Below are 26,869 nucleotides of genomic sequence, written 5' to 3' on the forward strand. Positions count from 1 at the left end.
GGACTGGATTACAACATATTTCTTACAGAGACACATACTAGTAATAATAGTAACAACCATGACGACTGCCAGATTCTTAGACCTGACTATATAGAGGACCCCTCTAAGCATTTCACTTATTTTAATTCATTGAATCCTCCAAAAAATCCAATGAAGCAGGTCCTTTACTCCTCATTTTGCAGATAAGGAAACGGAGGCAGGGAGAAGCATAGTCACATAGTGACAAGTGGCAGAGTCAGAATTTGAACCCAGGCCCTGTTCTAACTCAGCACTGAGAGAAATATCACGTATCACTTTAAATTTTCTAGCAGCTACATTGAAAAAAGCAGAGTAAAATTAAGTTTCATCTTAATATATTTTGTTAATCTAAATGATTGGATTCATAAATCCAAGCTATTATCATTTCAACATGTGGTCACTATCAAAATTATTAATGGGATATTTCACTTTTCTTCAAAATAATTTTGGGAATCCAATGTATACATCAGTTTGGTCAGTAATTCTTCATCAGAAATCCTTGATGTGTACTTATAGAGTTCAGAAAATATATAGTAAAAAACATAGATTCACAAATACACGTTGTTCCATGTGTACTCAAAATTTGTCCATTAATTGATTTGAGCATTGGCTTTAAAATTTAATAAAAATGAAATAATATTTGCCCGGCCAGGCGTGGCTCAGCAGTTGAGCATCGACCTAGGATCCAGGCGATCAGGGTTCGATTCCTGGTCAGGGCACATGCCCGAGTTGTGGGCTGCATCGGATCAATGACTCTCTCATCATTGATATTTCTCTCTCTCTCTCTCCCTCTCCTTTCCTCTCTGTGAAATCAATAAAAATATATTAAAAAAATAAAAATAAATAAATAAAAATGAAATAATATTTGAAATTTAGGTACTTGGTCACACTCTTTATTTTTATTTATTTATTTTTAAATATATCTTTTTTTTTTTTTATTTCAGAGAGAGGAAAGGAGAGGAAGAGAGAGAGAAACATCAATGATGAGAGAGTCATTAATCAGCTGCAACCCGCAACCTGGGCATGTGCCCTGACCAGGAATCAAACCCCAATCTCCTGGATCCTAGGTCAAAGCTCAACCGCTGAGCCACGCCCCGCTGGGCGGTCACACTCTTTATACTTCAAGTGCTCAGTAGCCATTGTGACCTGTCGCTCCTGTATTGGGCAGAGCAACTCTAATCTGCTAAACCTGTAGATCACAGAAAACTTTTCTGAAAAGGGCCAGATAGTAAATATTTTTGGCTTTGCAGGCAACAGGGTCTCTGTTGCAATTACTCAACTCTGCCACAGACATTATGGACATTATGTAAACAAATGGGCGTGGTTGTGTGCCGATAAAGCTTTATTTACAAAAACAAGCAGAGAGCCAGAATTGACTTACAGGCTGTAGCTTGTCAGTTATACACTAAACTCAACAGTTATGTTTATACATGTTCAGTTGTTCTTTTTATAAGTATTGATTGGGCAGCTATTGTGTAGCAGGCATAGTGCCAGACACTGGGGATATGGTGCACACTAGATCTTGTCATAATGATAGTCCCTATTTTGCAGATGAATCCTAGCTGGACACTTTTTAGCTCTTCACCCTACACCTCTTCCTCTCTCTGATTAGCTAAGCTCCTGCCTGGACCATATTGATGAAGGGAAGGAGCAAAATACATTTTTGTTTTCTGACACAGAATAGACATTCAGTAAGTGTGTATTGAGTGAATGCACACCACAATAAATAAATTAAATATATGACATGTCAGTGTATTCAATATTGTCCCCTATCAGCACACACAAATAATCCTTACTAATTTTCACAGCTACATAATATTCCATTATGTGAATGCATCAGACTCTATTAATCAATGCCCTATTGATGGATATTTTGGTTGTTTCTAATGTTTTACTAAGTGTTTTGTGTGCATGGTTGTTTATTATATATCTTGTATACTTTTTATTGAGGTAGAATTAATTTACAATAATAATGCATGTCTTAGGTATGTTCAATTTGGTGAGCGTTGGCTGAGTAGTGTTGTGTGGTATGGATATACCAGTTTGTCTATCCATTCCCTTGTTGTTGGATATTTGAGTTTTTTCCAGTTGGGGACAATTATGAATAGACTTGTCATGAACATTCATGTGCAAGTCTTTTTGTGAGCATACATTTGCATTTCTCTTAGGTAAATACCCAAGAGTGAAATTGCTAAGTCATATGGTAAATAAATGTTTAACTTTGTAGGAGAATGCCCGATTTTCCAAAATTTATCAAAGTGGTTGGACCATTTTGATTCCCACCAATAGTGGGTGAGAGTTCCAGTTGCTCCATCGCTTCCACCAACATCTGATGTTGTCTGTCTTTTTATTTTAGTCATTCCAATGGGTATCTTTCAACATTTTCACATGTCAGAAATGGTTCAGAATAAATGAAGTAAAAATTACAAACAAAACATACCTATATAGCTATGTTTGGGAAATGCTACAGACTCTGTCCGCTCCAAGAGTGTAAAGGCTCTGATAAGTTTTGAAAAGCTGTTTATTAACACAGTGTCCCTTAATCTTTTTGTTGTTGTTTTTACTGCTCCAGTCAACAAAAAAGAAACTTTATTGAGGCCTCAGGGTCACAGAGTTCAGGCAGAAGGCTGCCCTATGGACCTGAGGAGGTGGTGGAGGGGCCTTATTTAATCTTTTTCTTGGGGCGCAGGTTGTTGGTGTGGCCTCACTTCTTGGGGCAGTTGCAGCACAGGGGTGCAGGTGGGCTTAACACTTGCGATGGGTCATCTTGTTGCTGTTGTACTTCTGGGCCAGCTGTCAGAGGGAGGGTTCGATGATGCCACCCCTCAGACAGAAGCACCAAGTGCAGGGTGGACTCTCCTGAATGTGGTAGAGTGTCTCGAGAGAGTGTGGCCATCCCCTAGCTGTTTGCTCACAAAAATCAGAGGCTGCTGGTCAGGTGGGATGCTCTCCCTGTCTTGGGTTTTAGCTTTGACATTCTCAGTGGTGTCACAGGGCTCAACCTCAAGGGTGATGGTCCTGCCAGTCAGGGTCTCCACAAAGATCTGCTTCTCTGCGTCTGCCGGGGGCGCTGCTCGGCATCTCATTGAAGAGAAAGAGCAGTGTTCTTTAATCTTGTTTGACGCAGCATCCTTTTGGGCTTGTGTTTCACACTTAACCATATTGGTGGACTCTGTGAGGGGAATTTTACTTCAGATTCCAACTTAATATTACTTTGAAGTAGGTGGTTGTGGTTAGTCCATGGGATATTGTGATGTCAGGGTATCGAAAAGTCCCGCTGTCCCTCAAATGTTTACCCTTGCGCCTCTTGTTCAGATATTGCTTCACTGGGGGGTAAAAAATGTAAAGAAATACAAATATCCTGGGGAGGGGACTAGGAGAGCCTTAATTTGTGTGAAGGTATAAATGAGTAATCTCACATCCTGTTTTCTGGCAGGTTTTCATGAGAGGAGGAGGAAGAATCCTGAGAGTCAGGGCTCCTGCGAGTCAGGAATGGGGGTGAGGGGGAGGCAGAGAGAAGTCCAGAAGTCAGACCTTGCCTCCTTGGTACACCCGCCAGGACTGCCCTGGCGCAGTGCCACAGCGAAGGCTGAGTGAGTGTGATCACTGCGTCACTAAAGCCAAGCCAAGCTGAACAGACCCCTTCAGGATCCACCCCGGAGGGATTAAAAAGGAAGTAAGAGCGATCTGGGGGTCAAGGACAAGATGATACCAGCATCCAGAGGGGACAGTTACCTGTAACACTGAGTCTCCCCCTGGGCACTGCTGACACTGGTGTCGGGTCACTCTGTGTGGGGCCGTCCTGGACACTGTGGGGTGCTGAGCAGCATCCCTGACAGCCACTCACTCAATGCCAGGAGCAGCCCTTAGCCGTGACAACCATAGATGCCCCCACGCATTACCCAGTGCCCTCTGAGTGGGGGTAACCGCTGTAGTGTAAGTTATCGTTGGGTAAAAGAACCACAGCATGTGTGTCCTCATTAAATTTTTGTCACATGACTAAATAGTGACCGATGCATTGAGAGATATAAAGCAGTATGTGAATTTCCTGGGAGCAGGCAGGGGCTTTAGTCGCCGCTGTAAACCTAGCTCTTAGCATCAGGCCTGGCACACAGAGGCCTTGATGGAGCCATGTATTCTCTCAGCTCCCAACAGCTTCTTGCTCTAGTTAGTATAAGCCAGACTCCTCGCTAGAGCCTGCAGAGCCCTGCACAGCCCTCCCCCGTCCCCTCCCTGCCCTCACCTCCTCCCTCTCTCACCCTTGCTCACTCTGCTCCAGGCACACAGGCCCCCTCGCTGTTCCTCCAACTTGCAGCACGGTCCTTCTCCACCCAGGGCCTTTGCATGTGCTATTTTTTTGGCCTGAAATATCCTTCCCCTAGATCTCCCCATGGCTGTCTCCTTCCCATCATTCAGGGTTGTACTTAAAGGCCACCTTCTAAAAGGGTCTTTTCCTAGCCCTTAACTCTGGTGACGTTTAGTTTCTCAGTAGTACTTAACCCCTTTATCTGTTTACTGGTTTATTTATACATGTATGGTCTAGCTCGTTCACTGCCTCATCCCTACTGCCTAAAATGGTGGTTGGCACATAGGAGGTGCTCAGTGAGGAAGAGCTGATTCAGCACCTACTGTGTACCAGGCATTTCCTGGACACTGAGGACCCAGCAGAGAACAGAGAGACTCTATTCTAGGCCCTAAGGCCCTTCCATCCTGGGTGTAGTGGCGAGGGGAAAACTGAGGGAAGACACCAAATAAGTTAATGCACAAATAAGAACATTTTAAATAATGAGAGGTTCAGTGAAAACAAGGATGTGATAAAGAGATATGGGGAGGGGTCTGTCCTCTGCTGCGGTCAAAGATGGCCTCTCAGCCACCTGGGCTGATTCACAAATATTAAACATTCACGAATAAGTGGGCACAGTGACAGAGTCAGGGACGGAGGAGGGGAAGTTTCAGACAGAGGGAACAGCAAATGCAAAGGCCCTGAGGTGAAAACAGGTTTGGCTCCATAAATAGTTGTTGAATAAATGAATGATAAAGATTCTAGAAGGAATCCATTGCACGGGTTTAGCCGTGGAGGGCTTGGGGTGGGTGGGTAGGCGGTTGCCAGCTCTGATGAGGGAAGGGAGCTCCTGCAGGGAGAACAGCTTCAGCAAAGGCCTGGGGTGGTCCTCCTGTTTTGTTCTGTCCAGGGAGTGGACCAGACCCCGCCAGGAGCCCTGGGCTCTCCTGGATCCCGACATCTAGGACTCCTGATAAGAAACAGTCCCCAAAAGTAGGGAAGAGGTCATGGCAGAGCAGAGGCACCCCAGACTTTGGCCTTTGCCCCTGCCTGCAGGAAAAGCACAAAACATCAAGATAACGGATCTTCTCTTCCCTCCCCCATCCTGCCCTGGTATCACTGGCCCTTAACCTTGTCCATCTTGCTTGTCCCCCAATCAGCAGCTGGGGGTGGGCTGGGAGCTCCCCAGGGCTATTTCAGCATCTTTTGGGGGTGGTGACAGATCCACAGACAGGAACAAGACTTGGGGTGAGCCTCCACGGATCAGAGACACAGAAAGTAGCTGGAGGTAGAGCTGGCCGGGCTCATGAATGGAGATTTAGCAGCTGGAAAGGTGAGCTCTGCCTGGGTCCATGGGGGGCAGGAGGGTCTATGCCAGGAAACCCTCCCCAAGCTCCCAGAGTTAGAAGGAGCCCCCACCACATTGCACAGATGGGAAGACTGAGGTGCAGAGAGAGAATGCAGTGACCAAAACCATACCTCCATTCAGGGCTGCTCTCTTGTTTCTTCCAGGCCCCCCACCTCCCAGGAGGGGGACATGGGCAGGCTGGGAATGAAAGAGAGGGCCAATTCCATCAGCCTCGAGGGAGTGACCAGGCTGATTTCCCCATATGTGCATCTGTCTAGCACTTTTTAAAGAAACTGGCTCTCATACCCCGGGCATCTCTGGGTCAGCCCCTCAGCACTGATTTGGAGGTAGAAGCCAGACCTAGGGGCTGAGCGGAAATTGAACTGGGGCTGGACAGACGTGGGAGGTATGCAGATGGGATATACGGAGGAGAGAGGCTGCATGACTCACGCCCATCCGTTCTTGCCCCAGATGACTTCCTCCACCTGTGCCATGGGCCCCATCGACAGCCTGGAGCTCCTGGATCTCCTGTTTGATCAGCAGGATGGAATCCTGAGACACGTAGATCTGGGCGAGGGTTGGGGCCATGCTGGAGACCAGGTGAGGCCCCACTGCACAGAACTCCTCTCAGCTCAGTATCTTTTACAGCTCATGGTGTGTGATTTAAACAAAGCACATTATTGTGTTGAACCTCTCAGCTACTCCAAGGGGCAGACAGAATCAGTGCCTTAGAGATGGTGAATCCAAGGCCCAGAGAGGGTCAGTAGCTTGTCTGGGCTCACACAGAAGTTTGGAGTTGGGTCCAAACTCAAACTCAGGGCTCATGCCCTGACCAGGCTGGATGGTGTCCCCATGCCACATGATTATGTTCAAGGCCCGGAGAGGGTCAGTCACACAGCAATCCAGAGCAAAGTGCAGACCTCCTCATTCCCACCCCACCTCTTCCATCCCAGCAGGTCCTGCCAGCCCCGGACTCCAATGATTTCCTCAATTGTATCTTGGGTTCTGGAGACTCAGTGCCCAGCTCTCCTCTCTGGTCTCCTGCGGACAGTGACAGCGGCATCTCTGAAGATCTGCCCTCAGACCCCCAGGATACCCCTCCACACAATGGGCTGGCCGCCACCCCAGCTGGTTGCCATTTCTCGGAGTCTGGCAAGGGGCTCTGCCCCTCCTACCATCCTGTTCCCCACAACCCTACCAAGCCCCTTGGGCCAGTGGCCCAAGTGCTCGAGGCCTCTGTGGCCATAGACCTGGGTGAGTTCTGTGTCTTCTCTCCTGCTCTTACCCCGTTACACACATACCCACCCTTTGAGATGGATGCTGTTGTGGGCCCATTATCCAGATGGTGAAACTGAGTCCCCATGAGATTAAGCAATAAGTCAAAGCCACAGAGCTGGGGTGCAACCATAGCAGGCTGACTTTGGCCAGGCGTCATGCTGGCAACCTCATCTTTGTACCTCCCATGTCTGGGTCATAGTAGATGCTCCATGAAAGTGAGAGAGGCCATGGATCCCAGTCCTCGAGGCTCTCCTCAAGGCAGGCCTTATGCAGAAGGCACTCCCAGCAGGGCGTCCTTTGTCCTTTGAGCCTTGCAGTGGGGTCACAGCTCTTATGAGTCCCATTGGAGTGTTGAAGAAACAGGCTCAGAGAGGTTTAGTCATTTATCCAAGGTCACACACTTAGCCCAGTCAGGATTAGAACCCAGGGCTATCTGCCTCTGAAGTTTGTGCTCTGGAAAGCAGCCCATTTACCGTGGGCCAGGCACCAGGTGGGAGGGAACCAGAGGTGAATCAGACCTGGCCCCTGTCCCAAAGAGAGATAAGGCCTGGCTGGCTACAGATCTAGTCTATAATCCTGGGTAATAACAACTGCTCTCTACTGCATACCAGTGGGTCTCTCAACAATGCCCTGATGAATTTGAGTTTCTATGTTACAGCAGGGAGACTGAGGCACCAGCAAGGGCTGTCTCCTTCAACCCAGGCCTTGGGGCCCCAAGCTGTACTAAAAGTCCTTAGCACATTGGGGTCAATCCTGGAGCTCTTGCTGGAAGAGGCAGATAGAAGCTGGGAGGTCAGAGCCCCCTGCCTGACACTCTCCCTGTCTTTGTCCCTATCTATCCTGGTCAGAAATGTGGAACCCGGAGCTCTATCCTGAGGAGCAGACTGAGCTGGCAGTCTCGCCCCCAAGCTGCAACCTCACAGTGAAAGACCTTCTCCTCTCCGGCAGTGGCAGGGACCTGGTGAGCAGCCTCCACCCCCGGTTCCCAAGCATTAGAGCTGGGAGAGCTGCTGGGGTTCATGGAGTCCCAATACCCCCATTTCAGAGACTGGAAAACTGAGTCGCAAAGGCCGGATTTGTCCAGGGTCACACTCAGAGCAAGTCTGTGGGTTCCAGTCCAGAGTCCTCTATCTCCTGAGCTGGGACACGTTCTGTAGTGGTAGTACAAAATTTTTAAAAAACAAGCTAAAATTTACTAAGTACCTACTATAGGCCAGGCACTCTTCTAAATGCTTTAAATGTATCAACTTTTAATTCACAACAACTCTGAAGCTTGGGGCTCATATTATCTTAATTTTACATATGAAGAAATGGTCACAGAGCAGTTAATTTGCCCTAAGCCACACAGCTGCTGCAGGCTCTATCTCTGGGCTGGCCCTCTAGGGCCTGTTGTGCCCATTGCATGCTGACGGAGGGCCATCTATCTTGCCAAGGGCTTCAAGTACCTGTAAACCAGATGTGACAACCCTATTAGTGACCTCATTCCTCAGATGAGAAAGTCATAGCCCAGAGAGGTTAAACCCAAAGTCACACAGCAAGCAAGTGGCCCAGTAGATTTCAACTCCAGTTTGTCTGATACCAAAAGTCATCCTGACAATCTCTAGGCAAGACCAAAATGCCCCTCCCAACTTGAAAGGTGTGGGGTGAGCACCAGCTCTGTGCTCAGCCTCTAGGGACCTCATGGTCAAGATGAGAAAACTGACTGCTCATGGAAGTGTACCAATGAGGAAGAGAGGCTGGAGGGTCATTGCAGGTCCCGGAGGGCATCCTAGAGGAGGTGGAACTCCAGCAGCCTTGAAGGATAGGAAAGGAGAATGATCGCTTTGGAAATGCTAACTGGATTTTGTAACTACATCAAGTTCAGTATCATAGTTCTGTATGTCAACAACCTTGGGATGTGGGAGACCTTATCCCCATTTTATGGATGAGCACACGGAGGCTTGGACCCTGGAGAGAAAATGGTTGGGCTAATTAACGAACTGGAGTTCTAAGTAGTAGAGTTTGATCCCAAGAATGACAGACTGTCCCAATCTCTACCTTTATTCCTGAGTCTCCCATTCCTTAGAGATATGACATTTCTAAGACTTGGCCATTCTGATGACAAGATTCTTTCATTTTTAATGTTTATATTTAATAATTTAAATTTAATTAAAAATATTTTGAATAGGGAAAGGCATTCACACAGTCCAAGTTCCAATGGAACAAATGAATAGATGGGGAGAGACACTCTCTCACCCCAGTTGCCCAGACACTGAGCTCCCTACACAGGTTCCAATTTTTTCTTCCAGAGAGATGCCTTTAAAAAACAAGTTTAATATAAAAAGTAGCACGCCACATGTAACAATGTTGTGGCCCTCTCTTTTTTTTTTTTTAATTTGACAGTTTATCATGGTCATTGCTCCATAGCATGACATGGAGAGCCCATCCCTTTTCACAGCTGTGCAATACTCCATTGTATAAATGTGTCACGCCTTACTTAACCTGTGCCCTCTTTGCTGGATATTTTCATTGCTTTCAACCCTTTGAGATTGCAGACAGTGTTACAATGAATATGCACAGCCCAGAATGGTGCCTGGAATGTAGTCGGTGACTATAAATAGCTGACTATTTGTTAAGCGAGTGAAAATCCTCTATGCCCATACTTTTGCACATGTGTGAGGGCATCTGTAGGATCAATTCTTGGAAGTGGAATTGCTAGGTCAAAGGGCCGTGTGCTGGGCTCTTGAGCCCTAGTGCTAGTGGGTACTTTACTGCAGGTGGATTGATAGTTTCTCAAATCTGATGCCTCATTTCCTAAAGGCTGTCACTCTCTCTGTCCCAATGCAATTTTCCTGTTTTTTCCATAGCAACAGCAGCATCTGGCAGGCCCCCACCCGTTGAGATCAGGGACTGGGAACTGCCAGGAGCTGATGCTGACAGAGGATGAAAAGAAACTGTTGGCCAAAGAAGGCATCACGCTGCCCACTCAGCTGCCCCTTACCAAGGTGAGTGGGTGAGACCCTTGGCCCTGGGTCTCTCCCCCTTCCTGCAGCTAGCTGCCCATGAGTCTCACCTTTAGGCCCCCCACACTAAGAATGTTTGGACGTGTCTGTCACCAGAGTAAAAATAATCATGCAGAAAGCCAACCTAGTGGGACCTCTCTATCTCACCACAGCTCCCTTCCAGCCCGTTCGCGTACTATCAACACCTGAGTTTGCCCTTCCAATTGGAAGACATTAGTGTTGGTATCAGCTGGCCCCATGAAAAGCACTGTTCTCAAATATGACCAGAAGGTGGCGCGATTGCACCATACACAGAGTTTGGTAGGAGTTACTAACGGACTAGGAGCTGGGAAGATTGCCATGACCCAGGCCCCTCCTAGAGAATGCAAGAATTTAGGGGCAGGAAAGCTGGTCTTAAAGTCATCAGGAGTCTGCCCTCAGACCCCCCCAGTCTGGGATGGCTCCCATGAGAAGAGAATAGGGTAAAATTGTTGGGTCTAGATAACAGTAGACCCTCCAGCCTGACTCAGTTTTGCTCCCCATGTCACTTGGCAGTATGAGGAGCGAGTGCTGAAAAAAATCCGCAGGAAAATCCGAAACAAACAGTCAGCCCAAGAAAGCCGGAAAAAGAAGAAGGAATATATTGATGGCCTGGAAACTCGGTAAGGCTGGGTCTTGGGACTGCACATTCAGGGAGGAAACTGAGGCCCAGAGAAAGGGGTGCAATGGGCCTAAGGTCACAGTTTTTAAAGCCTGACAAAATTAGAATTATTTTCCTTCTCTGGGAGAGACGTTTTTCATGTGAATTGTAAGGATGGGAATATGCCTAGTGATGGCACAGTGCAAGGGTTTCAGGGTCCCTTTATCCCCTAGAATATGTGGTGCCAAGAAAGGGGGAGGTATTACCCATCAGGCTCCATGTCAGAACATGGGATGATGGGATGCTTCTTTCCCTTGTCTGATATTACTGGTCCTCAGAGCTGTTGTGACTGCCAAGAGTGACTTTATGGAATGTTACAGGTCTATTTAGGTTTTCTCCTTATTCCTGGGTCAGTTTTGGGGTGTTATATTTTTCTGCAAAGTTGCCGATTTCAAATTTATTGACATAAAATGACTTATAGTTCTCTCCTATTATTTTTTAAAGCTCTGAGCCATCTACACTTATACCCTTTTAAATAATTCATTTGTTTATTTGTGCCTTCTCTTTCTCTTTTATCTTTTTGATCAGTCATGCCAGAAGTTTGTCTATTTTATTATTCTTTGCAAAGAATGGATTTCTGACTTTTCCTCCCACCCAATTCTATTTTTCTTTTCTAGTTGTTTCATTTCTACTATAAGCTTTGTTATGTCCTTCCTAGAATGTTTTTGTGTGTGGGGGGGTGGTGGTGGTGGTGAAGTTTATGCTGTTGTTCTTTTGCTAGTTTTTAAATATGCATGTTTAGTTCATTGAGCTGAATTAAGGCTATACATTTCCCTCACAGCACCACCTTAGCTACATCCCACACATTTTTATTTGTACTGTCATTACCATGTGGACCCTAGGTTTTCTGTAATTTAATTCTTTATTTTGTGAGTTATTTAGAAGGAGGGCCTTTCAGTGAGGGAATTTCTTCTCTTCCCTGGTTGTGATACAAGGACTGACACATCCTCATGCTGTGATCTGAGTATTTCAACTCCACATCTGAGTGGAGTTGAAACCATATTCACGGATGGATGCAGATGGGAAAGGTGGGGTCCCCTGGCTGGACCCCAGCACCCTAGATGGAACAATAATCATTGTCTTGTTCCTCAAATGCAATCTGCTAAGCCCCCAGTCAACTTTTCTTCATGCCATCCTCCCAATCACTCTGTGAACTAGGTAATTGTAACCCCATTGTGCAAATGAGGGGACTTAGGTAAGAGAGCTGAGTGGCTCAAGGTCACAGGGATGGTGAAGATTGTAACTTGGTTCTCCTTGGACTCTCAGTCTCCCTGCTAGTTCATCTTCTGGAAGCATCACTGCCTGAGTTTGGCATTCCATCCCAATCCTGGGGGCTCAGACTTGAATGAAGCCCCTGACACCAATGCAGACATGGGACCTAGGTACCTGGCAGACCTGGGTTCAAATTCTGACCCTCTCACAGACTTGCCGAAGTGACTTTGAATGAGTGACTTCTCCTCTTTGACCTTGGGTTCCCTGCTAGTAAAGTGGGGCCTCACAGGAAGATATGATTGGGACAGTTGGTGACAGGCATACTCTGAATGTCACTGTGCCATTGTCCCTGCAGGATGTCAGCCTGCACTGCCCAGAACCAGGAGCTTCAGAGGAAAGTCTTGCATCTTGAGAAGCAGAATCGGTGAGTCTTGGTCGAGCCAGGGCAGAGGACAGGGGGAGCTGGCCCCCAAATCCCTAGCAGGAGAGGTGAAGAATGCGGGCAGGGGACAGCTTCATTGATGGCAGGGTAGAGCAGGGGGTAAGGGTTCAGCCTAGAAAGGAGGCAGGCTACATCGCAGAGGGGATTTGGATTTTGGGTCTTGAAGGATATATAAGAATTCATAGGAGGAAGTTGCTCCCGGTAGAGGAAATGACATATGAATGGCCAGAGGCTAGGGGTATGGTGTGTGGGAGAATGGCACATAATTCCATCTAAGGGGCGCATCCATTTAGTCCATGTATCTAGTATCTACTCTGCATCATAGTTCTGAGCACTAGGACCACAAGTGAACAAAGAAGACACAGTCCCTCCACTTAAAGAACTCACAGTCTAGTGGGAGACATACTCAAGAAAAAAAATATATAAAAGATCACGCAAATAATGATAGCAAGTAGGAAAAAAAATAAAGCAGGGTGAATGAAGGACTGTTTTATTTTATACTGATGAGAGAGAGAGAGAGAGAGAGAGAGAGACAGACATCAATTTGTTGTTCCACTTACTTATGCATTCATTGGTTGATTCTTGTATGTGCCCTGACCAGGGATCAAACCCGCAACCTTGGAGTATCGGGACGACGGTCTAACCAACTTTGCTACCCGGCCAGGGCTGAAGGGCTATTTTAGACAGGAAGGTCAGATAAGGTGACATTTGAGATGAGACCTAATGGATGAGAAAAAACCAGCTACCAAAAGACCTGGGGGAACAGTGTCCTTAGAGGGAATAGCCCTTGCAAAGGTCCTGGGGCAGGACTGTGCCCGGCATGTTGGAGGAACGATGAGGAGGCCAGTGTGGCTGGAGCAGAGTGAGTGAAGGGGAGAGAGGGAGGAGGTGAGGGCAGGGAGGGGATGGGGCAGGTTGTGCAGGGCTTCAGTTGCAGGGAGGACTTGAGGGAGGTGGGAGCCCTGAGAGGGTTGGGAGAAGCTGTTTTATATTTGAAAAGCATCCCCTGGTTGCTGAGTAGGGGGTGAGAGAGGCAGAGGGGAAGGGAGAGAGAAAGATGGAGGGACAAGAGAGGAGGCTTGGGCTTGGCTGGCATCCAGGGGAGTGATCCTAGAGGCCTGGATGGGGTGGCAGAGAAGTGGGTGGGATGTCATTGGAGATTTATTAAAGCAAAGAAGAAGGGTCTGGGACTTGTAAGAGCAGTGGGGCCTCGAAGGATGGACAGGATTCAGACATCAGCCATGCTGAGGGACCCCAGAAATGGACAGGGAGCCAGGCTAAGGCCCTGTAGGGCTCAGCCAAGGTTGCTCATTGCATTAAGGTCCCTCTTGGAGCAACTGAAGAAACTACAGGCCATTGTGGTCCAGTCCACCAGCAAGTCAGCCCAGGCAGGCACCTGCATAGCGGTGAGTCCTGCCTCTGCTTTGATGGCCCCCAGGATAAAGGGGTGCTCAGCCTTGGGAGACCGGCCTGTGGGAGGGGGAAAGGTGTGAGTAGCATGGCCCCAGCCCCAGTTAAAGCATAATCCAGTCTTCTGGGCCTCAGTTTCCCTGCCCATAAGATGACTGTGCTCACGGAGATGGTGGAGGGATGGGGTGACCCCGCCCCCGTCTCTGGCAGGTCCTGCTGCTCTCTTTTGCCCTCATCGTCCTCCCCTCCATCAGCCCTTTTGCCCCCAACAAAGCCGAGAGTCCCGGAGACTTCACACCGGTGCGAGGTAGGTGGGTCAGGAGTGCTTCTGGGTCCCCCTGGGCTGCACCATGGGCACAATCCCCTTGGCTCCCCAAGTCCCCATATTGGGCCTCTGGGGGAGGGGGAAGGAGCCCCCCATATAACCGCTCCCTGAGGCTGGGAGATAAGGAAAGAAGGAACACCAGCCTCCTCAATCCCTCATGAACCCCCCAACCCTCGCTCAGTTTTCTCCAGAACTTTGCACAACGACGCTGCTTCCCGTGTGGCCCTCGACACCACACCAGGTTCCGAGGCCCCAGGTCCTCAGCCCGAGGCTGGCGCACCCCAGGGAGGGTCTCCAGGCAGCCCCAGGGTGCACTGGAAATCTCAGGATATGCTGGATCTAGACAACTCGATGGAGGAAATGAACAAGTCGACCCTGGTCCAGGACAACTGGACAGAGGAGCTGAGCCGGTCTACCCTGCTGGACTGGGCCTCGCCTGAGCCAGCACTCAGCCCAGGCCGCGTGGGGCTGGAGGCAGTGGGGGAGGAGCTGTGAGCACCACCTGGACGTGACCCCGGGCCCCTCCGCTCAGGGGCACTGTGGTGGGTGCTACAGTGGAGAGGCAGAGGATTGGAGGTGAGATAGAGACCCTTGTGGAGATGCCAGGATGGCACAAACCCACAGGAACAGAAACTGATGCTCAGACACAGGGCAACCATAAGGCCACAAAGCCTGAGAAATACACACAGAACCAGGCAGAGAAGGAAAGAGGCAGATACACAGTGATCCATAGGCCCAGACAGACATAAACACACAACATGCTTCAACAATTGCCCTGCCTGGGGACTCCTTCCTGCGCCTTCGCACACAGTGAGGAGGAAGCGGCTGAGACTGCAGGGACCCTGACTCCTAAGCACTGGCTGAGCTCTGAACTTTGGGATGGCCATGGCCCACAGTCACCCCCCACCTTCTCGAAGACTGCCGTGGTCCTTAATAAAATATTGTGACAGAACATGGCTGGCATAGAAGCAGAATCAGGTGGGGGCTGAATTGGAAGCTGGGGCTCCCCAGACCCCAGAAGGTGGGGCTGGGCCAGCCCGGATGGGGGAGGTGGAGTACCCCAGGCACCCAGGCTGGAGAGGCGGCGTGTGATGCTCCAGTAACGTCTTCGTCTTCAGCACCGTGGAGAGCGGCAGCAGGCAGCCCGCGAAGCGCTGGTCTCCCGCAGCCTCCAGAGGCCCTTCAAGGGCATCTGCCTTCCGGGAGGGCTGGGCTGCCCATCCAGCTCATTTTCCCCATGAAGAGACTGAAGTGTCAGAAGTGAGGGGACCCATCTAAGGTTACAGCTGGAGCTCTTAACGGGTCACACCAGCCCTCTCCCTTTGAGCAGGTGCCTGAGGGTGCAATAGCAACCAAAGGATCTTTCCTCAAGCAGCTCACAGCCTAGTAGCAAGGGCAAATATTTTAAAACCATGCAAATAGGTACATAACTACAAACTGAGGGCTTAAGGAATGCCAGCAGCTGGTACTGCCCTCCTTTGCCCCCAGGTCTGGATTGCAAGGAAGCCCAGGCTGACGTCCCCAGGGGACGAGGAACCACACACTCCTTCCCCAGGGCCTAGGACCTGATGCAAGGTTGTGGATATTAAACAGACTCAGATACAAGAAATTCTGCTTTTATTGCACTGAAGACTTTCCTGGAAGCCTGGAGGAAGCCAGGTGGGCCCACCATTCTCCCTTCAGCCCAAAGGCAGTGTAAGCCTCTATTGTCTGTCCCACCATGAAGTTTGGTTCCTAAATAGCAGATCTGCCCCCTTTCCCTTCTGGAGGGACCGTGAAGGCCACTTGGGGGAAGACAGGGGTTAGGGGTGTGAGGGCACAGGGAGCACAGGGAGTTAATTCTGTTTAGGACAGAAAATGAGGGAGGGCGTAGCCACAACTCCCAGAAAGTCCTGAGTCGAGCTGGGGCAGAGCAGGTGCCTGCGGTTTCAGCTCGAAGTTCAGGGTCCAGAGCAAGGTTGCTCCTCCCCAGGCCCCTACCAGAGGCCCCTGGGATTAAAGGGAGCCCCAATGGAGAACCTGCAGCACAGCTGTAAGTGCCCTGAGATCTCCTGCCCCAGGATAGAGGCAAGTAACAAAGTGAGACTGGTAAGAAAAAAACCAAATCCACGATTTCTCCAAAAAGCCCCACTCTCCCAGACCCTCTGGTCAGCTGGGAAGCACCTCGGTCTTCACTCTTTTAGGGGTCCTGCGGGGAGCAGGACTGTCCAGTGGCTCCCTTTTGGGGCTGACCGGCCCAGAACCATTGTGCTGAGCAGGAGGTTGGGCTGCAGGCTCCTGCTTGGGGCTGGCTGGCGCTAAGCTGTTGAACTGGGTGGGAGACTCTTCCTTAGGCTCCAGCTTGGGGGCGGGCGGGCGGGGCAGGGGCGTCAGTGCCCTCTCCAGCACGCAGGGGCCATCCCAGGCGGGGATCTCCAGGCCCAGGTGTTTCATGAGCCGGGTCATGACCTCATCTACGTAGCCGTGGATGCGTAGGTCAGCATGGCGGTCCTGCTGGGGCAAGGCAGCGTCAGGTGGAGGCAGAGGGCTCACTGCTCATGGGTGGGGAGGTGGGGGGAGGGGAAAGTCAAGAGGATGAGGGTCTCAGGACATACATGCTTGGTAGGCTGAAGGTTGATGATGACCAGCCTGCCTCCACGGCGCTTGGTGGCAAGCGGCAGGTTCCCGCTAGGCCGGATTTGGAGGGACGTGCCCAGTGTGACAGACAGGTCGGCGATCCTGGCGGCCAGGAGGTGGGGTTAGGCTGAGCCTCTCTCTTCATTGGTTTCTGCAGCCCTCTGGGCTTGAGGGAGTCTCCAACCCTTAGGTCTCAAACTCTACTGCAGCATGCCCAGGCACACCCTGGGAGGCCAAACTTCCCTGAATTTTGCTCCTTCCCTTCTACTGGAACCACCTCCCTACCACATTGGCAGAGGGAAGTTGATGTGGGTGGGAACTTCCACACTTGGGCTCCTGGGTTGAATCCTGGCTGGGCAGAACTGGACAGAGGAGTCACCTTGCTAAAGTCTCAGTTTCCTTGCCTGTAAAATGGGCCCAGTGTAGAACCCCCATGGGCCGTGGTGAGAACGGTGTCTGTGAAGCCCAGGATCACGAGTGAGAAGGCTAGCAGCTGCCATTATTATGGGGAAATAAAGGCCCAGATACGGTTTGAGCCACCTCTTCCAGGAAGCCTCTCCTGACCCCACCTCTGAGCTGGAGTCCCCTGCACTGTGCTAAAGATGGTTGTGCTTTTGCCCCTCTCCCTGCCTGCCCCACCCTGGGCTCATCTGGGGGTCAGACCTGCTGGCCTCATCAGCAAGAGTGAGGTCCCGTTCAGGCAGGGCATCTTCCCAGTCCAGGATGGTGTCTCTCAGCTCCCCCCTGCGATGGTGAGGGTTGAGGACAGTCAGTATGGAGACCTGCCACCTCCCCAGGGGCCCAGGGCATGAGAGGGGTCACTCACCTGCAGGCCCGCAGGCCCCTTGCCTTGGCCATGGTGCAGAGCCGGCCGGTGGCTTTGAGACCCATGCTGCCCACGACAGTGTCCCGGACGTACTGCCTATGTTGGGGGAGAAAAGAGGGATGGCGGGGCCGGGTCAAACCCACCACCTTCCCACCTTATGGCCACACCCAGCGGTTCTTGCTTTTGGGGAGCTCTCATTTTCCCAGGGAAGTAGTGGCTACATGACTAGAATCAAAGTACAGGGAAACATCCAGCAAGCCCAGAAAGTTGAGGGGAACGGGACCTTGCATGGAACAGCTACTTTGCAACCTCAACAGCATGGAAAACAGGGAAAGGTCGGAACTGTTCTAGACAAAGGAGACTAAAGAGACGTGACAATGACACACAAAGTGTGACCCCGGCTTGGGTCTTGGACCAGGAGAAAAATAGCAACAATGGGAGCACTGGGAATATTAACTGGAGACTAAGTCATCACATTACGGTTTTTATGTTTCCCAACTTGAATAATGGCACTGTGGCTGTGGAGGACAATCCTGAAGCTCAAGGGAGATAAATATCTTAAGGGTTTGGGGGCAAAGGATAAGGAAGTCTGCCATTTACTCTTGAACAGCACAGCAAACACTGGTAACACACAGAGAGAAGGGAAAACGAATTGTGGCAAAATAGTAATATTGGAATCTAAGAGGCCAGCAAACTATCGCCCTTTGGATCAAATCTAGCCTTCCAGTTATGTTTTTGTAAATAAAGTTTTATTGGTACATGGCCATGTTGATTCCTTTATGTTTCTATGGCAGCTTTTGTACTACAATAGCAGTCAATGGCTATAACAGAAACAGTCTGGCCTACAAAGCTGAAAATATTCATCATCTGGCCCTTTACAGGAAAGTTTGTTAACTGCTGGTCTAGGTTAAGTATGAGTTCATCATATGATTCTTGTTTTCCATTAGTTTGAAAATTTTTCAAAATAAATACGGGGAAAAAAATATTTCATAACAAGTAGGGGGTCCTACTTGTGCCCTGGTATCCAAAATTCTACCTGCGGGAGGTGTTGGCAGGGCCATGCTCCCTGCCACTGACATCTCCAGTTATTCTTGTCTGTGAGGCTGCTCTCTCACAATAGGGAGACATATCTAGAGCCCATCTGTTCCAAGAAGGGATCTGGCTCAGCCTTCCCAGAGCTGGGGTCACATCCATCAACCCACAACACTGTTATGGGTTGAATTGTGTGCCCCAAAATGATACACTGGAGTCCAAATCCCTTTACTGTAGAAGGTGACCATATTTGGAAAGAGGGTGGCTGCAGATGTAATGAGTTAAGATGAGGTCACATTGGAGTAGGGTGGCCCTGATCCAATATGACTATCCTTATAAGAAAGGAGACACAGCCCAGCCAGGCGTGGCTCAGTGGTTGAGCATCGACCTAGGATCCAGGCGATCGGGGTTCGATTCCCAGTCAGGGCACATGCCCGGGTTGCGGGCTCAATCCCCAGTGAGGGGCATGCAGGAGGCAGCCGATCAATGACTCTCTCATCATTGATGTTTCTATCTGTCTCCCTCCCTCTCCTTTCCTCTCTGAAATTGATAAAGACATATTAAAAAAAGAAAAAAAAGGAGACACAGAGAAGATGGGCATGCGACAACAGAGAGGCAGAGGTTGGAGTGATGCATCTACAGCCAAGGGACACCAAGGAATGTCAAAAACCACCAGAAGCTGGAGCAGGTTGGAAGGATCCTCCCCCTTCAGGTTTCGTAGGGAGCATGGCCCTGCCAACACCTTGATTTTGGACTTCTAGCTTCCTGGACAGTGAGGACATAAATTTCTGTTGTTTCACACCACTTGATTTGTGAGTGTTTGTTGTGGCGGCCACAGGAAATGAATATACCTCTCCAGGAGGAAGATATACCTTCCCAGAAGGAAGACACGGACCCCAGCCCCACCATAAGCCTCCCCCACCTCCCCAGTCACACCCCAGTCCTACGTCCCACCATGAGTCTCTTGGTGTCAGATTCAACTCATAAGACCCTTTTGCAGAGCCCAACCTGGGAAATGGCAGAAAACGGGCCAGGGGCCTGGGTCACCACACCTTGCCTGCCCCCACCCCCTCGTGACACTCACGTCTTACACTTGACACATTCTTCTACAAACATGTTCCCGTGAAGCTCCGCCAGCTTGTCCCTGTAGGAGGAGAAGAGGCTTGGTGGTGCAGTGGACTCCCCAGATCCTGAGGCTTCAGGTCTGGTGCCAAGCCCTCCTCCTCCAGGAATCCTTCCCTAACTCCCCATCCATAGGATCCATGGACTCCCTCCTATTGGTTCCTCCAGCTGTACAACCTTGGGCAGGTGGCTCAACCTTTCTGAGCCTAAGGAATCCTTAACTCCCTCACAGTTGACCCCACCTTCACACATGGGCAGCCCATTCCATTCACAAACTCCACCCATAAGCATGGCGGAATCTCCCAATGTAACTAGGTCTGAAGGACGGGAATTCTAATTCCCAGTTTGCAAAGGAAGAAATTGAGGTGATGGGTGGCCCTGGAGCATGCACTTTAGACTAAGAGGAATATGAAATCAACTCTTAGCACTGTTACCTCCCTGCTGTGTGACCTTGGGCAGGCCACTTAACCTCTCTGTATCTCAATCCCTATCTGTGAAATGGGATGACAGTGTGTAACTCTTAGTATGCTTAGGGGAACAATGATCAGGCCTGGAAGGCTCTTCCGCATGGTTCCCTGTCATCTCCTTTATGTCCCTGCTCAAATGTCACAGCTACCCTGATCTCCCTGTTAAAAGCTGCAACTACCCACCTCCCCTCTCTGTACAACCCTCTCCTTTTCTTCCATGACAATGATCACCATTTGACACAGAATTTAATATGCTTATTTATCTTGTTTTCTGCCTGTTTCCTTCCCACTAGAGTAAAAGCCAGGAGGGCAAGGCTTTCTATCTGTCTGGTGTGCTGTGTCCTGCATCTAGAACTGTGTATGGTGTACAGTAGATGCTCAATAAATAGTTGTTGAGTGTGGCCCATTTTGCTCCTAGCTGTACCCAGTCAGTGCTGGAGGATTGGTGCTTCCCCCAGTACAGACAGATAGATTGGTGTCACTGCAAAGTGAGCAGTGGGTGCTGGGGGTGGCCTGGGTACAGGTGAGAGAGCTGGTGCAAAACCCATCAGTCAGGAAAGTGGAGGCACTGAAATCCCCAAATACACCCCCACCCCAGTGGCCCCCCTCCATCTCTGGGAAGGAACGTGCCAGTGGGTAGCTTTGTCCCACTCCCCATCCACCTACACACCCGAACTCAACCTTGTCCAGGTGTGTAGGGAACAGACTTCCCTGGATTTGTTTCTGTTAAAGCCCTATCCTCCTGTGCCACAAAAATGTATTTGCTATATAGTGAGAAAATGTTTGCTTTCGTTTCTAGAAACATCTGCACAGGCCACAAGGGCTAGGTCTGCAGTCACCTCTCTAGTGAATTACTCTGATTGCAGGGATAACAAGGTGACCAGTAGTTACAGCCCAGAAAGGGGCCTGAGGGTCACCCAGCAGGAAGGCTGGGGTCTTGCTTTCTCAGGTATTTACATGTCGAAGTGGATAAAGGCCCAAACCTGGCAACATTTCTAGGTCAGGAGAGCTGCCTGACTCCCAGGGAAATTGTATTTCTGTGCCAGAGGCCTGGCGTTAGAACTCAGGCCCATTTCAAAAGAGCAGGGGACAGCTGCCTCACTCTCCTTTGTAAGCAGGAGAGTCCTGCCCCTCATCCCTGGCTTGTGGAGGGTCTGGCTACCTGTATGAATGACTGGGGCTCTCATTGTCCCCAAGGGTAATATCGGGGAAAGTGGGGTAGGGAGGGCGACACACGCAGTATTAAGGAATCAGTGTTTCTGCTCGAATCCCATGTTCACATTCAGTAGAAAAGTTATAAAGAAAATTTATAAATGCAACTGCAAATCCTAGACCCTGACCACCCTCCTCCCCATCTCAAGGGAGATTTTGTAGATGCCCTGGGACCTGGAAAACGGGAACCCAATTCTTGAGATGTGCCAGGAGGCACTGACAATGACAGCTCTGGTTTGCAAAATCCTATTAAGCGTCAAGTGCTTTTCCCCTGCAGCCTTGCTGAGTCGCCACAACAATTTCTTAAGGGAGAGGCTGCCATCAATCTCCATTTTACAAATGAGGAAACTGAGGCCTAGAGGGGAGGCAGCTGGGTGTTACCTAGGAAAGCCAGAGCGCACATGCAGCCCATCCACGTTCTGGCTGACAAGGAAGTGGAGAAGGCCCACGCGCTCCAGCTGCACTAGCGCCATGTGGGTCTGTGTGGGCCGTGCACTCTCGAAGGTGGTGTCGAACTTGGGAGCCAGGCCTCGCTCTTCCATCGTCCAGACTCCATGGGGACCCCTGAAGGTGGCATGTGGGGAGAGATGCAGAGAGAGTTTAGGGATCAGGGAAAGAGAGAGACATAAAAAGAGACAGCCCTGGCCGGGTGGCTCAATTGGTTGGAACATTGTCCCATAAACCAAAAGGCTGTGGGTTCAATTCCCGATCAGGGTAAATACCTAGGTTGCAGGTTCAATCCCCATTTGGAGAGCATACAGGAGGCAACTGATCGATGTTTCTCTCTCACATCAATGTTTCTTTCTCTTTCTCTCTCTCCCATCCTCTTTCTCTAAAAATCAATAAAAACATATCCTCTGGTGAGGATTTTAAAAAAAAGGAGAGAGACAGAATTGGAGATGAACAGAGAAAGACTGGGAGAGAGAATGAGATAAAGGGGGAAAGAGGGAGGGAGGGAGGGAGGGAGAGAGAGAGAGACTGAGAGGGAGGGAAGAGAGGAAGGAGAGAGAACAGTGCATACCAAGGGCAAAAATTATTCAATTCGACCAACACTTAACTGCTGCTGCACTGAGCCTAGCACTGTGCTGGGTGATGCTGGGGACCTAGGGAAACCAGGCCCTGCCCTTGAGGAGTCCATGATCTTGTCAGGGGAGACACTGGTAGACACAGACTCTTCAGCCCTGTGGGCTGGGATGGCCCAAAGAAGGCAGTGAGGGCTCTGTGTGGGGAGTATGGAAAGGCTTCCTGGAGGAGGCTGAGCTGTCTCTTGAACTGTGAAAGGGATGGGCAGTGCAGTTCAGGCAGAAAGGGTAAGCAAAGGCCTGGGGTGCTGGCAATAGCCTTGGAACTCTCCCAGTGGGGAGCCATGACAGGTTATGGAGAAGGGGTGGAGGGAATTCATGCCTTAGAATTCTAACACTCCTCCAAGGAATCTGCTTTTCCACTGTTTGAACCTCGGCTGGGGGCCCAAGAGGACTTGGAAAGACAGTAAAATGCAATAGGCCTGCCCTTTGGGGCAGGGTTGCAGACTCAGCACCTATAAGAACCACCCAGGGGCCACCAGTTTGAGAACCTTGCTTTTCAGCTGCAAAATTCTTGTCACACAGGCTGCCTGAAGTATACAGTGGTTTATCTGGTTTCACACCCTCATTTATGGGTGAGGAAACTGAGGTCCAGAGGGTTAAGCCACTTGCCTGGCACCAGGTCTTATAGAAAAATACTTGCAAGGGAGTGTGGAGCTAATTGTCCCTGATATGATTCTCCCCTTTCTTCTAGGGTGGTAATACCCTGATATTTAGGTATGCACACGGAGCGTAGATAAGACTACATTTCCCAGCATCCCTTATAGCTAGGCATGGACAGGGGACCAAGTTTTGGCCAATGGGGTGACTGAAATGTTGATTGTGACTTAAAGGGACAAGTCTGAAGGGGAGGGGTCTTTCCCAGTCCAAACACCCAGGGAATGGAGGTTCACTATTCAGAGAGGGGGAAGGCAGCAGGATGGATTCCAATGCCTGAGTATCTGTAGCTCACAGGGAAGCCCTCAGTAGCTAGCGGGTCCTGCCTCAACTTTCCCTCCACACCTACAGACCTGAAGTCAGGGATGCCCGAGGCAGTGCTGATGCCAGCGCCCGTGTGAAACACCACATTGGAGGACTGCCAAACCAGCTTTGCCAGCTGCCACACCTTCCGCTCTAACTCCTCTGGGGGGTCGAAGATCTGTTGTGTGAGAGAGCAAAGGGGAATGGTCAAAATGTGTCCCGCCCAGCTGGGCATGGCTCAGCAGCTGAGCATCAACCTAGGATCCAGGAGATCACAGTTCGATTCCCGGTCAGGGCACATGCCCGGGTTGTGTTCGATCCCCAGTCAGGGGTGTGCAGGAGGCAGCTGATTAATGATGACTCTCTCATCATTGATGTTTCAACTCTCTCTCCCCCTCTCCTTTCCTCTCTCTGAAATCAATAAAGATATATTAAAAAAAGAATGTGTTCCACAGTCCACAAGACCACTAGTCACAGACTGAGCTGCCCTTGCCTTGCCTAGGAGAGTGAATCTGAAAAGGCATTTTATCATGTCCCTCCTCTGCCCACAATCCTCCAGGGCTCCCACCTTCATCAGGGCAAAAGCCCAAGTCGTCTCACATGGCCTATTGCCTAAAATACTCTTTCCTAGATTCCCTTCCTCACCTCCTTTAGGTCTTAGCTCACAAGACACCTCATTTGCACACCTAGGTTCATAGCAGCATTATTTACAACAGCTAAAACAAAGAAGCAACCCAAGTATTCATCGATGAATGAATGAACACAATATGATTCATCCAGACAATGAATATTATTTAGCCTTAAAAAGGAAGGAAATTCTGACACACACTACAATGTGAATGAATCCTGAGGACATTGTTCTGAGTGAAATAAGCCAGAAACAAAAGAACAAATACTGTGGGATTCCACTTTATGAGGTTCCTAAAGGAGTCAAATTCATAAAAACAGTAAGTAGAAAATGGGTGCCAGGGGGCTAGGGGAGTGGGATGAGGAGTTAAGAGTTTAATGACGACAGAGTTTCAGTTTGGGAAGATAAGAAAGTTCTGGAGATGTATGGTGGGGATGGCTGCGCAACATGAATATACTTAATATCAATGAATGTACACTTAAAAATTAAGGGTACATTAAGATGATGTTATGAAAGGTGTACTTTACCACAATAGAAAACATTGAAAAAAGTCATCTCAGTGATGCCTCCCTGGCCACCTGGTTTCAGTGCAGCCCCCAGCTCTCATCACTGCCAGCTTCACTTTTCTCTCTAGCGTTTTCTCCTTAGCGTCCACCTCACTTCTTGTATTTACTTACTGCTTCTCTCTTTCCCCACTGGAATGATGGGGTTTTGTCTGTCTTGTTCCCTGCTGTGGCGCCAGGACCCAGAGAGTGCCTGGTGCACAGTACATGCTGAACAAATATTGGAGGAATAAAGTGAACACAAGCAGGAGAGGAACAGGGCTTCCAGAGGGATTCACACCTTCTCAGAGCTCCTTAAATGTCTGACTCAGAATGAACTGAGTTGCTTTTATAGGATGAGGGCAATGTTACCCCGCAAGTTTACAGAAGGGGAGACTCCTCTCCAGAACGGAAGTGACAAGCTCAAGGTCTCCGTGTATGGAGGGGACTTCTCTCGGAGTAGCGGGAGGGGTCTTCCTGACACATACTTACATCCATCCCAGGTTCCTCCCCAGCTCAAAATCTGTTTCCATCACTCGCAGGATAAAGTGTCAACGTCCCAAGCTAGCATCTGGGGACCTCCCTGGCCTGACTCACGAAATGTCCCTGGCTTAATCTGTTCCCCAAGTGCATTTATTCCCACTCCCCCTGCCTTTGCCCCTAAAGTGCCTTCCGCCTAGAACTACATCCCCTGTTCCCCCATCATAACTTCAGGACTTGGCTAACGCGGGCCCTTCGCTTTTTGCCAGCCACGCCGACCCGGGGCTGGGCATGTTTGCGTCCCGGGGCGCGCTAGGGGCGTCACTTCCCACCCGCTCCTCAGTGGGAAGTCCCTCCCATTGTCTAGCCTCGGTGCCTCCGAATAGTCCCACAATGCCCTGCTGCCGTCCGGCCCACCCGGCCCGCGGCCCAGGAAGGGGCGACCTTCGGGATCCCCGGCCGCGCTCACCTCGGGGAGGCCGCACTTGCCCTTGTCAGCGTACGGCGACAGCCCCGCAGCGTAATTCACCGACATTCTCGCCACTGCAACGGGAACAATAAAGTTTCCCTTGTTGAGGCCACTTCCGCCGGAAACCGGGAGGGACTTGTTAGAAGGAGGAGCCTCCCGGTCTCTCCCACCAAGGCGCATGCGTCTCTCGCTGACGCCGCAGGCGCCATTTTAACTGCTGGTAAAAGAAGCTGGCTCACTTCTAAACGCTCTCGTGGGGCTGTAACCCCGCAGGAAGCTGGGGCGGCCGCCCAGGTGAGCGTTCTCCAGTAAGCTCTAAAACGAGGGACACAGCGATTTCACCTTTTTATAAATTAGGAAACTGATGCTCCACCTCCAGCCCCCCGCCCCCCTTGAGGATAGAGAAGCATCCCAGAACTGGGACTTCCAGTCCAAGGTTCCTTCCACTGCACAGTTCAGAAGTTTATGAAGTTACAAGTGAAGGATGCGTGTGGTAGGAAGCCGCACTAAGTTATCTGAATATTATTCAGGTGGATGGTGATCTCCACTCGGCAGGACTGGGCCAGACTGCACAGGAGGCTAGAGAAGGTGGCCTTTAGGATTCATTTAAGAAACACGTGTTGAGCTGGCTCCCTCTGGAGCACGCCCATGCCTTTCTCAGTCCTGCTTTTTTTCCCTGAGTTCTAAGGGTCCCACGGAGACTTGCAACCAGGGGACTAAGAGGCAGCAGCAGCCCCTCCCAGGCTTACCGCCCCCCCCCCCCCCGAAGTGAGCCAACAGCAGCTCTGCCTCCACTCACTCTTGTCACCGTGACTTACTTCAAAGTGAGCCAACAGCAGCCTAGCCTTAGCTCACTTCTTTCCTATAACATCTCTAGAGAACCGAAGCAGCCCCCCAGGCTCTCTCCTGTTGCTTTTTCTATGCTAAACCCTTCCTTGTTTCACTGTCCCCAGCTTTACACTCAAAATTAAAAAAAGAAAGAACAGAAAAGAAAGGAAAAAGAAACATGTGTTGAGCATCTACTTCTGTGTGCGGCACCTTGTGGCTAATGATGGACACAAACCAGTGACTGGGCAATGGTGACTTAGTGTGACTGAGGTGCAGTCCAGAAAGGCTTCCTGGGGGAGTGGATGTTGTAGCAAAGATCTGAAGAGTAAGTAGGAGTGAGAGGGGGAGATGAGCAAGTTGGGGGTGACATGGGTACAGAAAGGGTGCTCCTCATGGAGGGAACAGCAAGTGCAAAGGCTGGGAGGAGAGGAAGAGAGTAGCTCATTCCAGAAACTGAAATGTGTCCAGTGATGATAGGGAAGAGCACGGGTGTCTTCCCACTAGATCCTGCTGGCCAACAGGCAGCCCTGCTGCCAGCCTGCCTCCTCCCTCAGCTCATCCCCGGCCCCCTGGGGCTGCTGGCCACCCTCTCAGAGCTGATCAGGTGTC

The 26,869-nt window shown here is 50.0% G+C and overlaps 2 protein-coding genes and 1 pseudogene across 6 annotated transcripts; 1 reads left to right on the forward strand and 2 right to left on the reverse strand.

Annotated features, from left to right (window-relative positions):
* Positions 1-2,680: 2,680 nt before the first annotated feature.
* LOC308556288 (ubiquitin-ribosomal protein eL40 fusion protein pseudogene) lies at positions 2,681-3,179 on the reverse strand (annotated as a pseudogene). The gene is made up of 2 exons: positions 2,964-3,179; positions 2,681-2,872 (listed from the first exon to the last, which is right to left on the reverse strand). The product of its transcript is annotated as a ubiquitin-ribosomal protein eL40 fusion protein pseudogene (transcript).
* Positions 3,180-5,498: 2,319 nt separating this feature from the next.
* Positions 5,499-15,599, forward strand: CREB3L3 (cAMP responsive element binding protein 3 like 3). Of its 2 annotated transcripts, none has more exons than XM_081136820.1 (10): positions 5,499-5,633; positions 6,120-6,248; positions 6,602-6,902; positions 7,775-7,887; positions 9,773-9,910; positions 10,463-10,569; positions 12,175-12,243; positions 13,583-13,667; positions 13,882-13,978; positions 14,178-15,599. In XM_081136820.1, exons 1-10 carry the CDS (start codon positions 5,607-5,609, stop codon positions 14,489-14,491), a joined length of 1,380 nt encoding a protein of 459 aa, XP_080992946.1. In that variant the 5' UTR covers positions 5,499-5,606; the 3' UTR covers positions 14,492-15,599. The 2 variants fall into 2 exon arrangements, with proteins under 2 accessions (XP_080992946.1, XP_080992947.1); XM_081136821.1 differs by having other exon boundaries at positions 5,502-5,633; positions 6,605-6,902.
* On the reverse strand, positions 15,597-25,537 carry SIRT6 (sirtuin 6). Of its 3 annotated transcripts, none has more exons than XM_081136825.1 (8): positions 25,433-25,537; positions 23,364-23,491; positions 21,653-21,835; positions 19,555-19,614; positions 17,439-17,534; positions 17,276-17,356; positions 16,591-16,714; positions 15,597-16,486 (listed from the first exon to the last, which is right to left on the reverse strand). In XM_081136825.1, exons 1-8 carry the CDS (start codon positions 25,496-25,498, stop codon positions 16,145-16,147), a joined length of 1,080 nt encoding a protein of 359 aa, XP_080992951.1. In that variant the 5' UTR covers positions 25,499-25,537; the 3' UTR covers positions 15,597-16,144. The 3 variants fall into 3 exon arrangements, with proteins under 3 accessions (XP_080992951.1, XP_080992952.1, XP_080992953.1); XM_081136827.1 differs by having other exon boundaries at positions 15,604-16,486; positions 16,591-16,663; positions 17,265-17,356; positions 25,433-25,520; XM_081136826.1 differs by lacking the exon at positions 19,555-19,614 and having other exon boundaries at positions 15,598-16,486; positions 25,433-25,520.
* Positions 25,538-26,869: the final 1,332 nt, after the last annotated feature.

Source organism: Miniopterus schreibersii, assembly GCF_964146895.1.
Source record: "Miniopterus schreibersii genome assembly, chromosome: 4".
Classification (NCBI taxonomy): Eukaryota; Metazoa; Chordata; class Mammalia; order Chiroptera; family Miniopteridae; genus Miniopterus; species Miniopterus schreibersii.

Excerpts from the sequence above, each read along its gene's own strand:
- CREB3L3 (XM_081136820.1), top strand. The coding sequence starts at position 5,607 with ATGAATGGAGATTTAGCAGCTGGAAAG. Across the intron at positions 6,903-7,774 it reads CTCTGTGGCCATAGACCTGG|AAATGTGGAACCCGGAGCTC; the intron begins GTGAGTTCTGTG and ends TATCCTGGTCAG. Across the intron at positions 13,979-14,177 it reads AGACTTCACACCGGTGCGAG|TTTTCTCCAGAACTTTGCAC; the intron begins GTAGGTGGGTCA and ends ACCCTCGCTCAG.
- SIRT6 (XM_081136825.1), bottom strand. The coding sequence starts at position 25,498 with ATGTCGGTGAATTACGCTGCGGGGCTGTCGCCGTACGCTGACAAGGGC. Across the intron at positions 17,535-19,554 it reads GAATGTGTCAAGTGTAAGAC|GCAGTACGTCCGGGACACTG; the intron begins GTGAGTGTCACG and ends CCCCCAACATAG. Across the intron at positions 16,715-17,275 it reads CTTGCTGATGAGGCCAGCAG|GATCGCCGACCTGTCTGTCA; the intron begins GTCTGACCCCCA and ends CCTGGCCGCCAG.